This window comes from Lathamus discolor, chromosome 2, assembly GCF_037157495.1.
Source record: "Lathamus discolor isolate bLatDis1 chromosome 2, bLatDis1.hap1, whole genome shotgun sequence".
NCBI lineage: Eukaryota > Metazoa > Chordata > Aves > Psittaciformes > Psittacidae > Lathamus > Lathamus discolor.
Genome location: NC_088885.1, coordinates 70,499,881 through 70,514,924, shown reverse-complemented (window position 1 = coordinate 70,514,924; position 15,044 = coordinate 70,499,881). Strand labels below are relative to the sequence as shown.

At 38.7% G+C, this 15,044-nt stretch overlaps 1 protein-coding gene across 1 annotated transcript in view; it reads right to left on the bottom strand.

Annotated features, from left to right (window-relative positions):
• The window catches only part of LOC136009041 (orofacial cleft 1 candidate gene 1 protein homolog), a 29,229-nt gene that overhangs the window by 5,265 nt on the left and 8,920 nt on the right, over positions 1 to 15,044 (bottom strand). The window contains exons 4-5 of the mRNA XM_065669127.1: positions 5,091 to 5,177; positions 1,749 to 1,832 (exon numbers count right to left, since the gene is read on the bottom strand). Coding sequence (XP_065525199.1) covers positions 1,749 to 1,832; positions 5,091 to 5,177 — 171 coding nt within the window. The remainder of the gene's footprint in view (positions 1 to 1,748; positions 1,833 to 5,090; positions 5,178 to 15,044) is intronic.

The following is a 15,044-nucleotide window of genomic DNA, read 5'->3' as shown; positions in this document are numbered from 1 at the left end:
TCTATTATCTTCTGTAAAGCATCTGTTTGTTCATCTTAACAATGTTCATTAATGTTATTTGTAATGTAAGATGAAGTTTTAGGGCACCTAACTGAAGGAAAGAGTAAGTACTGATATATGGGGGGGGCTTTCCCTTTATTCCCTGGTTCCCTTGCTTACAGGTAGACAAGTACTCACAGTACAATTTGGCTCACCTACTTTTAGCCACACGAAAAAGACAGACAAGTCTAAGTGAGCTATCCAAGAGCCTTCTAGACCCAAAGGAAAGAGAAGAACTGCTTCCAGGGCACAATTTGTCCAATCAGCCAAGAGGTGTCTGCATGAGGTGGACTGAACCAGTACCCAGAGGTGCTTCTCCTTCCCACCATTTTGGGAGAGGCACACAAGCTATCTTTCAGAAAGCCAGTGGAAAAGGTACTAGACCCCACCTTGGGGCAGCCTGTAAAATGACATCACGACATTTTCCTTCATCATACAGGGTTCTTAAGGAATATGAAATGCTATAAATATTGGTAAACAGGGACTAGATAAGTAGCACAGACACCCCATGTCAATCTTTCCTGTAGAAGTAATGTTGACTTCACAGCCAAACAAGATTTTATTTTAATCTATGTTGTTGCACAATAAAAGCAGCATTGCTATAATCTCTCTCAGCAACATAGAGCTTTAACTTTACATACAAAAATAGAGAGCTTGCTAAGAATTAAAGAATTTTGCTTAAGGTATCTGCATGAATTTAGCTGGGAATTTAGTGATGGTTATACTTTTTTTCTTCCTTACGTTTAAAATGAGGCAAAACAGGTTTCAAAGACAGTACTGATGTGACCAGTGCCAGTTCAAGGGATTTTGCAATCCTATGTGAATGAAAATGTTTGCCTCTTCTAGAATAAAGTTGCTCACAAACTAAATAGTTATAAAACATGTTGCAGCTTCTGGAGCTCCAGTGCTGTAGGCAACTGTCCACTCTGCCTCTGACAGAGTAGGTCCTGAATATAACTGACATATAACAGGAAACCTCATACAGATAAAAAAAACCCAAAACCAAACAAAAAACAACCCAGAGAATACATTTGCACCAAAGACCTGCTGAAAAAGGAGGGGTGGGGCTGCAAAAATATAAGAGCATCACTGAGCCAGGGCTTTTTCATATGTTACTTCCCCTAGGATGAACCAGAGGAGAGCAGCAGACACGCATCTTTTCTAAAGGCTGCAGTGGAGACAGTCTCATGAATCAGCTGGGTGTTAAATAATGCCTGTAAAAATAATCCAAAGTAAGGCTGTTGGCTTGAGGTAAAGAAATCTCTTCTCTCACACCTTGTTGTTTTTAATGCAGATGCAACATCAATTAGTATTTTATAACAAAGTCACAGAACACATTTTCTTACCTGTTAGTGTGGATCCTCAAGCAGATAACCTCAAACAGTATGTGATGTGACCTGTGCATCTGACAAATGATCCAACCATTTATGAACTTAAATAATAATTTAGATTTCTAGCTTTGAGCACATTAGCAATGATATTTCCAGTCTTCTTTCATAAGAGTGGAATTCAACATGCAATTAAGTAGCCTAGAGAAAGCACTCACTTATGTGATACTTAAAACCACATAAACACAACTCAAAACAAAAACATTCGGGCAAATCAATGTCCTTTTTGGTTCCGAGTTCAATGAGATAGATTACCCAGTCTCCTCCCCACATCCAGACTCAAGAGTTTTAGTTTTCTTTATGCGAATGTTTGTTATTTACCTTGTAAGTCCGGCGTTATGTTTTCTTCATCTAGAAGCTTCATCAATTTACCATACAGGATTTGCTCATCAAATTTCACAGGATCTTAAACCAAAAAAACCCAGAAGATTATCTAATGTCTCTTCCAGTAGTATTTCAAGAAACACTGGTTTAACTTTTAATTTTTATCATAAAAGCACAAAACCTAGTAAACCATTTGATGCTTTAAAATAGCTTTCACAGTGATAGCTTCATCAGAGGTGACTGTCATTTTCTTCTGAGTCCTGAAAGGCAGTTTAAAATAAAAAAATATAGTTGTATATTTTTAAATGGTGAGGAATAACTGGATCTGAACTGAAACTGGTTTACTAAACCTGCTAATAGACTAGTTGAAATTATCATTTATATTCAAATTACCAGATGAATTCTGCTTGACTCTTAATAAAAGTTAGAGTACCTAATTTATTCTTTAATGTGATTCTGGATCTTTATTAGAAATTTTACCTTGCTGTCCATAATACTAACATACTCTCTAGTATGAGTAGTCATTACAGCACGCTACGAATTTTAGATTCATGGCTGGTCAGTCATTCAAATTCCCAGTAACATCTACAGATTTTAAAAAGGAACAAGGGACACACAGACACATACCTTCTTCCATGACACCTAGAAAATCACTTCAGGTGTGTATATTCAAGGGAGAAATGATCAGTTGAGACTGTCCAGATCTCCCAGACCCTGGCTTCTCTAAATTGTCAGTGGAGACAGGCAAGTAGGACAGAGAAACGCATACATGGCAGGTGAATTGAAATACAGCTACAAGCAACCCTGTGTGGCTCTTTTTAAGTGCCTGATACAATATCAAAGAATAAGTTTTCTTTACCCTGAAATTTCAAAGCTGAGTGTGGCAGTTATACTAAACATTCAGAGAGGGAGGCTTCTGCAAATCTCTTCTGCAAGCACAGAATTCTTTACGTTTCTTTGAGCATGTAGCATGGAAATTTTCCCTTGGTGAGGGGGGAAGCAAATTCATAGTGAGGTGGTGTTTGTTCTCAGGGCATTATCAACTCAAATTTCCAGAATGAATTTAATTTATCAAATACAGAAAAGATAATTGCCAATATCTTCATTCCCACAGAAAAACCCATTATAGAATCCCATATGATGAACACATTAAAATTATATTTCACTTTATCTAACAGAGTTCGTGGCTGAAGATTTGCTTTTCACCACATATTCACTTTGGTCATTGGGCCTGACTTGCTTAAGTCATAAGAAGAGGGTAACTTTGAAGTGTGCCCTGATTTCTCCATCTTGTTCTGATTTTGTCTTGTTAACAACAAGCTGCTAGCTGGAAAGAAGTAAACAGTTTCCAATCAGGAGATGAATGTGTAGGACCAGACTTCAGTTCTGACTGCCCTTTTAACTCCGTCCACTACATACAAATGTAGTTCCATTTATTTAACACTTCTGCAAAGAAAAGGAAACTAAATAATGAGCCTGGTTTGTGAGTATCACTAAATCAGACTGGTTGAGGTGGGAAGGGACCTCTGGAAGTCATCTGGTCCAACCCCCGTGGTCAAAAAGAGCTACCTACAGCCAAGTTGCCCAGGACCATGTTCAGACGGCTTTTGAATATCTCCAAGGTCGAAGCCTTGCTTTTAGCAGATAAATTTAGCTCTTTTTGGAAAATATAACATTACGACTGCTCTGCAGATGTCAACACAACCAAACTGAGGCCAGCACCATTGCTAACAGACCTTTAATAAGTGCTACCCCAACATTTGGGTGACAGTTTTGCTAGGGAGAAAGAGGAGAAACACCAAAGGACAGCTTTTCACATCTGGATCTCATGTCTAGCCTTTAGACAAGTGCCTAAAAACACCTTTCCAACCCCACTCCCAGAAATGGATAGAGTTATGGACTTTCTCAGAGCCTTCAGGTGTTCTAAATTAAAAAAAAAAATAATAAAAAATAATTATAAAATAATAAAAAAATAAGGTCAACTATGTATCACACCCCTTCAACACAGACAAAAGAACATCTCCCACAGAAAACTGTACTTCCCTATATCCCTTATGTCACCACTCTATCTGTACATGTTTTTAAGCACATGTGTAGTTACAGAAATCTAATCTGCTTTTCATTCTCTGCTTATGAAGCAGATCATGACTCATGAGGTCTATTCATAAAATGAAGCAAGGCAGTACCAGCAGAAAAAAAAAATCTTTAATTTAAACACTCTGAGACAGAAGTTGGCTTCATTGCTGTCCTGTGTAGAGAATCGGGAAATACAGGGGTTAGGAGTTAGTTGTAATTCACTCTTGATAAACCCTGATTTTTTTCTCCAGAACACAGAAATTCAAGTTACTGATGTGCATCAGAGCCTATTTTTCTTCAGTCACATAAGTTTCTACCTCAAAAGTTTAAACCTCCTTACCTACTCAAAGTTTCTCATGATTTCCGGAGACTCTACACTAGACAAATTTCTTTAGATTTGACTTACAACTGTGTGTCTCAAGAATTTCTGCAGTATAAATAGCACAAGGTTTAAAAAAGTGAAGCCCTCTAAAAGTAACAGAGGAAATCTGGATCTTGCGTGCTATCAGGTTGTTAGCGCTTAACAAAAAAAGCTGGGCCAAAGCATTCAGTGCATAGCTAAGCACTTCATTACCGCGATGATGTTCTTACTTAAGTCCATGCAAATTCAGGCAGGCCCGTTCCCACCCGCTTTTTTATCTGAAAGCCATGACAGCGAAAGAATTTCCTCCGCTAAACAATACCTCCTGGTTAATCTTTCTCATACCTATGCATAACTTCTCCCAGCTCAGCAAAGTCACACCCTCCACTCCTCACTATCGCCCACAGACAGCAAAGCTAAATATCTCTGCTAAACTGGCAAAAAGAAATCAAAAAAAGCCTCCCCATGTGCTGGGAACTGTTACAGACTCTGGGGTTTCCTTCTGTTGGGCAAACACACTTTCAGCGGAGTACAAAAATTGTTCTTTAAGGAGGACTTTGGGAGCTTGGGTTGCAAAAAAAGCTACAGCTTAGTACTCAGCTCTGGCCTAACTTCGTTAATTAAAGAGAACATGGTGCAGACAATGTTCTCTGAGCGAGCTTCATTTTGCTATGGTAATGAAGTGAACACAGCACAGCCTCACTTTTACCCGTCCATTAACTCACTGTCCTTGATCAAAGACTACGTATACTGCCTATCCTGTTCAGAGCGGTTAAGGCTTATAATTTAAATTGTAAACCTCAATATTTAAATAGAACTGCGTATGTGATCTTTGTCACCTCATTTTCATGAATGGAAAAGAATATTCTGACACCAAAATTACATACTTAATTCTGCCTCACCTTCTTCACTGACCTCCATCCCACACTGCCTTGGGTTTATTTCCTCATCCATCAACAGGTCAAAGTAATTTCTGCTGTATTCATTTCCTGTGGAAAGCACATGAAGTAAGGGTCAGCGATTATTAGAAGCACATGAACCAAAATGTTAATTTTGAAATCGACACCAGCAAGTAAAGGGGCATTTTTTGCTACTTTATAAGCTTAATTTTTTTAAACAAGTCCTCTAAGCCTACTAGTACTGCAATTATCATCTTGTGAAAGGTCAGAAAAGGTAATTCTGGAAACAAGTGCACTTTATGTTACTTTTGCTTAGGAACTAATGAGAAAAATTCTCAAATTTAGATGATGGAATGATAAGAAAATTTAAAGAAATGCAGCATCCTCAATGTAAGCCAAATTATTCTTGAAACACATTGTACAAGTGAATTACCATGCTGTAGAGGAATTTGTGTTTCACAGCTGACCCCTCCAATTTCAACAGTTTTAAATTTCACCACTGAGGTTTCAACGTCTGGTGCATCTTTAATACTGTATTCAACCAGAGAAGTGTTTAATTACAGAGGAGATACTACAATACTGCCTCATTAATCTGAACAGCAATTATGTTCAGTTGGGCTAGGTAACTGCGAGATGATTTTGATGGGATAAAACCACTCATTTTAGCACTTTCCATTTCAACAGCTAGTTTTATCTCCTTTTTAGAAGCTAATCAAGTTTACAGACAAAAGTCGTTTGTTAGACTTATAAAGGAATAATGCAGCATTCTAGCTGCCTAGAGGAACTCTCTGTAAAAGCCAAAAGTTTTCTCTACACAAGGAAGGAAGGAGGGCTTTTTCCTCAAAAAGTATCCTTCCTTCAGCGAAAGTGCTACACTTTATTAAAGACATTCTCATGTTCATTTGGTTTGTAAACACAGTAAATTATCACTGAAGAGATTAAAAGTGAAATAATTTAGTCCATAACAAATTTTAAAATTGCTTAGAAAGACATATATCTATACCCTGGAAAGTACATAAGAACTAAAAGTACAAGGGGGTTAATTCATCCAAGATACACTATAGTAGTCTGCAGTGTATTTGTTTTAGGATCAAAAACAATCCAAGTAGCAGCTCCTTTTCAGAGACTAAATGAAACTTTGATATGAAACTAGGTTTAATTTATATTTCTGGACTGGCACATTTTGACTGTCAGTCTCTGTTCCTTCAATGTAGTAAGTACAAGAACTGAAAATTTGCTTTACCTTGAGGTCTCAATAAAGAAAAAATAAATGAGTTTCATTTTTGTTACTTTATCTGTCAACAACTACTAGGCTGGTATGAATCTTGGCAGTATGTAATCAAAGTCTTATGTACTGCAATAACAGAGCCATTCTACGTTATTCACTGTAATTGTTTTTCTCTAGCACAAAGCACCGTGATGTTATATGAACACCCCTTCACATGTTGGCAAAATAATTCGCCTATGTGCTAAAAAAGAAAATAATGATGCATTTCTTTATTCAATTACTTCATAGTTGTAAATGTAAATTGCTGGAAAGTATGTTGCAACCATACAAGCAATATTCAGCTAGTGCATAGGCTTTTTGTATAGTCTTAATAGCACAACAGCTTTTATTGAATTTTAATGCCACATATTCTTTATTCTGGGGATCTGGAGTGAGACTCTGAGGATTAGACTTTTGGACAGCACTTCTGGACAGAATAATTGGCATTTAGGAGGAAGTGTCATGTTGTATTTGAGTCTGTGAGGCATGGAAACCATTATTCAAGAAAGAGATACATTGACAAATGCCATTAAACAGCTTGCTCTTTGGACTTTAACTTAAAAAAAAAAAAAAAGGGGGGGGGAAATTAAAGAAAGAACAACCTCAACCTGTCTTTGAGGACTATGAGATATTTTGTCCAGGACTTTGGGTCTGTCAGAACTGCACACAGCGAAAGACAGAAAATTATGCGGAAGTAAAAAGAAGAACCAGGCTTGATTTCTCCAGAGCAACATACATACTTTAAAACCTACATAGGTAGAATGAACGGTAAATGCCAGAATCACCTCCTTATGGTGATTTTATAGATAAGTCAGTTTAAACTGCAGGACTCCACAGAAGACTTTTAGTGAGGCTTTATGAAGATTCAAAATCGCTGCAAACCTTAGATCATGGCTCTTGGTGGGGGAGGTAGTGTTGGCCTTTTCCCCTCTCAGTTCAACATACACCTTGAGAACTGCTGTGACCAGGAAGCCTGGGCTCTGGGCAGGTCCTAAGATTTGTTTGGGGAGGGAGGAGTTGCTTTAGTTTTAAAATACAAAATTATCAATTTTAGTCAACATAACATACTGCCCAAGGCATTTTTCTAATAACATTTTGTGAGCACATGAACAGATTACTAATCATTTCACATTTGCTTTTGGAAATATTTGAAAGTGTATAACATGTAAATTAACAGTCCACTAAGGAATTCACATCCCTCTGCTTTGTGGTATATGCACAGCAAATGTTAATGCAGAGCTTGCTTGCAGGTGTTTTGAACAGCATGGGTTCAGCTTGGTGCTTTCGGACAGCAAGTTGCTTTGAATACCTGTTCCTACTAAGAACTGGCTAACTTCAGAAACGCAGGACTTTCTTTGATCCAGAGGTTCACTCAAATCCATTAACTCAAGTTGAAACCCTATTCACCCCTAAAAATTGTGTTATTTCATGTGGAAAACACAATGGATAATTCAGGAAATCAGAATCGAACTCCAAAACCACAGATTATCTATACATTAAAATAAAAATTGAAGGAAAGGTGTTGGCACAACAGTGACCAGGTGGGAATTTATACAGTTTAATTAAAGCAAGAGGAGTTGCTAATAAAATTAGCATGATCCTTAGATGCAGCCCATGGGACTACACACATATTACTAGGACTGGATGAAACTCTAAGATGGCTTTTAAGCTGTCTGTAGTCAATTATATAGTCTATGTCCTGAGAGTACCACAGAAATTACATGACTAAGGTGCATTTCTACGTCTACTACTCCACAAAGTGATCAGGTAGCCCATGTCAATATCACATGAAGAGTACAGCACAGAATTTGGATAACAAGCAATTATTCAATTCACATTGTACTACTGATCTAGGTTTTTAGTTTAATGAAATAATAGACAAAGCTCAGCTTAAGTGCCTCCTGACCAACGAAAAAATGAAGAAATTATTAACAACCAGGTGACTGATTACTGGAAGCTTGAATAGGCATTTACTGGTGCTTGTTTTCAGAGTGATGCTGATATGTTAGGGATATAAGCAAAAATGCATGAGCCAGCTTTCATTAGAAAACAGAATGCAGATTGTGGTCTGAGAAACTTGCCTTATTAAATAACAGCTCTCCTTTATCAGGCAGCAGTGTGGTCAACACATGTCTACCAATGACTTACTAGAACATTACTGGGCATTAATAAGGCAACTCATAAAAACCTTTTGCTTAAGGCAAGACGGAGACATTTTGAAAAGATGAAATTCTGGTCGGAGGCAGCATTTTGATACATACTGATTCAGCCAGAAATAGAAAAAGAGTTGTCCTCCTTTGCACACAACTATCTTAAAGGACTGATTTCAGCAGCAATTCCTGTTAGTGAACATGATGGTAAATACTCACTGTATCCATTCAACAGAATTGAACTAATTTGCTAGAGATAATTTTCATTTTACTTTGCAGATAAGGCCCTTTGGACAGCCCAAACATAAGGTTCTGTGCTAACATATTTCCTGGTTTCTTTATAAGTGTATGTGACCACATGAGGCAAAGCAACATTCTGGAGTCAGACCTGAATCCCTTCTAGGAGAGGTGCCCACCTCAACTTGGCCAGCAAGGACTAAGGCTTGGAATGAAGAAGAAGGGGAGAGAAGGGTCCACATCCTGCATTTCCAGCTGCTTCACTTACTCACCTTTCCTCAAAACATGGTGGGTCTGTGACTAGGACTCCTGGTCATTTATTTTCATTATTTAGTACCTACATTGACAAAATTTGACATCTGTAAGTTGCAAATGCTACAGGCATTTGCTTCTGATCAGCATTTTGGGAAAAAAAAAAAAATCTATAAAGAACTACAAAAGAAAGCATAAGAATGGAGAAAGAAGCCTGCCCTGTTGAAACCAACAAAAATATCACAGAATACAGAAGAGAAAAAAAAAAACATCAACGCAAACTGCATAAACAGTGAGGAGAGTTCCTGCACAGTGAAAAACTGGCTGTATTTCCAGAGAATTTATATGCTTTTAGTTGATTAAACAACAATTTAAAACTGGAAAATAATTTAAGAAAGTTTGCAACTTTCAGAAGATCAAAGTTTTGGGGTTTACTCCATTATATCTAATTGACTGAAAATGTTAAAAAAACACTTCAGTTTTGAAAAACATAGTGAATTGATATATAATATGCAAAGCATCCAAGAAAATGTTAATTGTCCATTCTTATTTTTTCAATAAAAAGAAATAAAGAATTATGAAGAGTTAACCAGAAGTTATATTTTTCATTTGCATTTTTAATTACCATTGCTGAACCATGATATCTGTTACATTTACCTCAGCTTTTGGCTATTAGAAACGCCTTTAATTAAGTTTGTATAGGCTGATCTAGGTTACACATAGAAACTGAATACCTTAAGAGACATCATTACTGAGTTATATTTACATCTTACATTATTATCTAGATTATAAGTATAGATATTATCTATATTATATTAGCTGTAGATCTGAATTAAGATTGCTGGGAAGTACAGTGTTATTCCAGATAATAACCAAATACGTGCTGGGGAGGGGGTAGATGTTTTACACAGAGCTTCAAATTTTCGTGAGTACCAAGCAGAATTCAATGAAAAATTACACATTAATGGCATCCTCAAACTGGAAAACATTAGGCAACTGACTGGACAGTAAATTATACCTTGAAAACAACAGCTTGTTAAAAACTACCATCACCAGGCAGTGTCTCAATTTTAGAAAAGTTTTAAGGGCATCATATGTCATTTTCCTTAACCTCAATGGAGACCGTAGGTAATGAGTAAACCACATGACTGTGTCTTATGTTTATATTGCAAGCCTTGAATAAACTCACTTGTCAGCGTTGACAGGACCCTGGCAAGGGGCCGTTCATGAGCCTTAGCAGCGCAGACCATGCTGCACCCTTCCGTGACACTTCAAAAACTGTGTCACTTACAGCACCCACTTCCCCACCATCACCACCACCCGCGAATGCTGCCCCTGCATGACTTACTACATTTGCTGCCGTTTAAGCAAAGGTACAGCATGGAAATTAGGGCTTTTTTCCTTACTTTTTTTTTTTTTTTTTTTTTTTTTTTTTCCCTGCAGGCATCAGAGGGCACTGTGCCAAGGGACACCAGTGTGAGACCTGCTGCTTTTCCTGGGGGAAACACTGTTGGTCGAAGGCGTGAGAAAAAGATTTGCTGCTGATGATGGAGTTCATTTAGGAACGCTATTAGATAATGTAACACATGTCAATGGGGGAAATGGATACTGAGTGCTCCCAGGCTGGCAGGCTTGGCTGGTCCCACAGTATTCCACAGAGGGAACTTGCAGAATTTCAAGGGCCCAACAGCACTATCATGAAGCAAACAATCTCGAAGTGTAATAAATTAGCCTTAAAAACATATATTCAGTCACCTTCTGAAAGAGTATTTCCCCGATTATAAAATGCATCTATTCTTCACAACTCTTCTCCCCCTACCTTTCACAAATTCAATTTTAGCACATTACTTAGATGAGTGGTACAGTATCCCTGTTGAAATTGCATGCAATGGATCACATTTTGCACACTACATTACACCTTGTGCCGTTCTGCTGATTTCAATTGGATTACACATTGTGTAATTCAACGCAAAATTACTTCCAATGACAACCCTTTTATTCCTATGCATACATGGTGATCCATCATGCCCTGCATACCGGGCTTGGCATTTCCATTTCAAGTCCCTGTTGGAATCAGAAAGCATGGAACCACATACACAGAACTTGAATTATTAGATATAAACTTTGCCACTGTTTAAGAAAAAAAGGGCATGGTTTTGATTTGTATTTCTGGTCCCATGCCTTATGCAAATTTTGTTCAACCCAAATAGCCAGTGTTACAAGCTCCCATTTCCTTCACATGCAGCACAAAAGCAAGTTTGCAGCAGATACCTGTTTTTTCATCTGCGCTCACTGTCTCTCCAGTGAGTACTTATCATTTATTTGAAATTAAACTAAAATTTAAAAAAAGAAATAAATATGTTCAAAAAGCTTCAGCCTCCACTTTGTTGCCAGAGGGGTGCTGGATGCGCCATCCCTGGAGACATTCAAGGACAGGCTGGATGTGGTTCTGGGCAACCTCATCTAGTTTAAGATGTCCCTGCTCATTGCAAGAGGGGTTGAAGTTGATGACCTTGGAAGGTCCCTTCCAACGCAAACTGTTCTATGATTCTATTCTCTATAAACTGACTGAATTTGATGCACTTGCTGATATTTTTTTATCAAGCTGATATTCCATACAGTTCCTTCACAAATATGTTTTTTTCATCCACGTATTTCCAGGTCTAAGTCCTCACTTCATTACACTCTAGAGCAAGGAAGGGCTGATATTTCCAGGCCACAGTCAAACTACCTTTTGCACTAGCCATTCCTTAGCAAATGCTTCTCACTACTTTGGCTTTTGATAAGGAGCAGAACTGCTCTATTTTACAGTGGGATTTTCCCCATAGGATGCACACAGCACCATGTTAGATACTTCCAACCTAGCTCTGCAGCTAGGAGAAGATGCAGCAGAGCACCACATAGAGACACTAACTGGCTCCCAGGAGCAGTAGAGCCATGTTAATGCCATGCTTTACCTGGGCTAATTAGAAGAAGTTTCTGGTCTTCAGTCGAAAGAGCTTACTTCCCCCCTCTCCCCCCAAAGGTTGTTAATCTCTATGGGCAAATTTATTGGAGCATGATATGAGATGTTAACAGTGCCTGTTGCAGATTAAATGGTACAATTAATTAGAGCTTTTGATTTTAGGAGATAATCTAGTTTTGAAAAAAAGATTTGTGTATTGGGGGATGATAGGGAAAAGAATGAGCACTTGTCATCTGGAGACAATTTTAGCTTGAATCATAAATGTTCAGGGTCAAACTGCCTCTAGCTTTTTCACAAGTGCACAGGCTATAGGAGAACGCAATCAGTCTTTCATCTTCCATGCAAAAGCCACAGATCATCAGAGTTTCCAAAGGTGTCTATGCAACCACCAGGTGCAAGGCAGACCACATAGTGGGAGAATGCTCAAAAAGCCCCATGCCTGGATTCTGTAGCTTGCATGTGTGGTCAGCACCAAAAAAAGATCAGTCTAATTTGTTCTGGCATATATTCCCTTTGTATGGCTGGGCTGGAAATTTTTGCCTATCTTGTAGAAATGTGAACAGTGCCATTCCACAGGGCTTTTCTCAGGACTGGACCAAAACCATATAGTTCTGTAGCTGTAATGAACACTAAATAATACAAATTGATATAAGCCACTTGCATATTTTCTGATCACAGCAGCTGAGGACAAAGTTTATTGGATGCTAAAATAGATTAACATTTTTTTACAGGTATATGATAAAATTCTAAGTACAGTAGCCCTAAATTAAGGGGTTGCTTGTGACATACATAATCCATCTGAGGTTTAGCAACTGCCTTCATATCCTACCATCAGCAAAGATGGCATATTCCTGAAGGTCTGATCCTTCCTTCCTGACAGTTTGCTGGAAGCCCTTAGCTAGGCTTCACAAAGCCAGCCTGAGCACAAGGGCACTCTCTAAAAAGTGTGATGCGTTTAAACTCTTCTGCAGAAAAGAGGAAAAACTGATACTGGCTTACTTGAGAGCAGACATCTGGCAGTTGAGAAACAGGTGGAGACAGCTTCCTGTTACTCCAGGTTTGGGTGTTCTAACCTAATATATTTTTCTCAGGGAAACTGGTCTATTGGACCTCCCATTGGGACAGCCAACGTAAAAATTTCTGGCAAATTCAATGTTTACAGAGGGGAAGAAGGGCAGAAAAGTTGATCAGATTTAGTCACAAGGAAACTCCAAGTACTTTCAGAGACAAGTAAATTGTACAGTTTGGCAAAGACAAAGCTGCTGCTAGACGACCTTAATTTACGTGAAACAAATGAAGGTGATAGGAGCAATCAACAAAGAGTCAGCATAGAATCAAGAAGAGAAAATAGAGTAAAAGCCACTGCAACCAATTAGGTGGCTGAAAATCAGGAGATTAATCTGAGTAAATAGTCAGCCAGTTCCCCTGGGTCACTATAACATTTAACAGCAGTACTGGGTCGTCACAGTATAACAGCAGTGACGGAAAGCATACAGCAGAAAAAGTTACTCAATGACCTGTTCTTGAGCAACTGATGTTGATGATAAAATTTGGAATTTTGTTCATCATGGGGAATAACATAGTGTGAGACACAGAACGGCCTAACAGAGCAGTGGACTAGAGATCAGAAGTTTTGTTTGTATTTCCATCACGGAACTGAAGGGTGACTGCAGATAAGGCCTCACGTTCTGCCTCAGTTTCCTCACAAGCAAAGGATGCAGAAGGCTTGCACTCTGAGTCACAAGAATAGTCTGCACCAATCTGGTTTGAAAAGTTAAAAAGCCTCCAAAACCAGAACAAAAATACTGGAAAGATTTAATCAGTTTCTTGAAAATAAGAGTCAGTTCACAAACTGCTCTTCAGGACATTGCCTTTTAATGGAGGAATGGGAATGAAAAAGTCAATACAGTCAAGCATACCTGTGAATTAAACTGTTTGTGGGGGGACGTAGTATCATGCACCTCTGCACTGGCTATTTAATCTCCAAGTGATGCGTGTTCTGTAGAGCCAAATTCCAGGAACAGGTTTTAAAGGTGTCTGGAATACGCAGCTGACTATTCATACTCATTCCTGGCATCCTTAGTACGAAGGTGTGTGAGAAGACATCTCAAAAGTAGGTGGAGATTTTTCTAGAGAACACTTCCCTCCAGCAATTGCTGATGGAGGAACAGGCTGTGACACTGTTGCAAGGTGGAGGAAATGATAGCAACCCCTGTAGCTATTTATTCACTGCCATTAATGACACGGGCGATGGGTGGAGAGATAGTGGAAAGGCAATGCCATCTACATGTCCTGCCTTCAAGTGCATAGCCTGAAAATCCAGCCTGATGTTTATATAGCGGCTTCAACCTGTAATCTGCTAAACGCTGCGATTAAATAATTATGCTTAAGGTTATAACTGGTTCTGATTGTACAGTTTAACACTGAGCATTAGAATTGACAAATGCCATTCCCCACTGAGTAAGCAACTGAACCTAGGCCTGGAGGCTGAGAGCTGGAAAAGCACCCAATGGTTGTGGAGAGGAGGAAATACCAAAAGGAAGAATATTTTATTAGTATCTGTTGAAGAAAAGGGGAAAAAGAGGAAGGGAGTCATGGAGGGCCCTAAAATATGTTTATTTTACACAGGCTGTGCTGTTGTGCTTGTCAGTCATTTCCCTTAAGGTAAGGAAGCCTGGCATGAAGTGGTAAAAGGACTGTCATTTGACTGGCATAGCAAAGTTTGGGGCAACAAGCCACGCCTGTGGTATGTGGGCACCCCTTCCTAGAGAAACAGCTTTCAGTGTGGTATGCAAGTCTTGACTCTTAGGGGAAAACAAAAGAAGGAGATGTCTGTACTAAAACCTTTCTTGTGAACTGCACAGTGGCTCTTCAGAGCTGAAAGGCAGGAGAGTTTCCCCTGTGGTGAAGAATGGTGAAGGTTTTCAGCATCGTGTGTGGTTTTGCTATGTACTGAAATGACAGCAACTGTACAACATAGCTATGAACATGAAGCAAAGGAAAGGAAGGAAGGTTCAATGAACTGAACCCTTGAGCACTGGCAGTCCAAGACAACACCAGATTGCCTGTAGACCTAGTTTCACTGA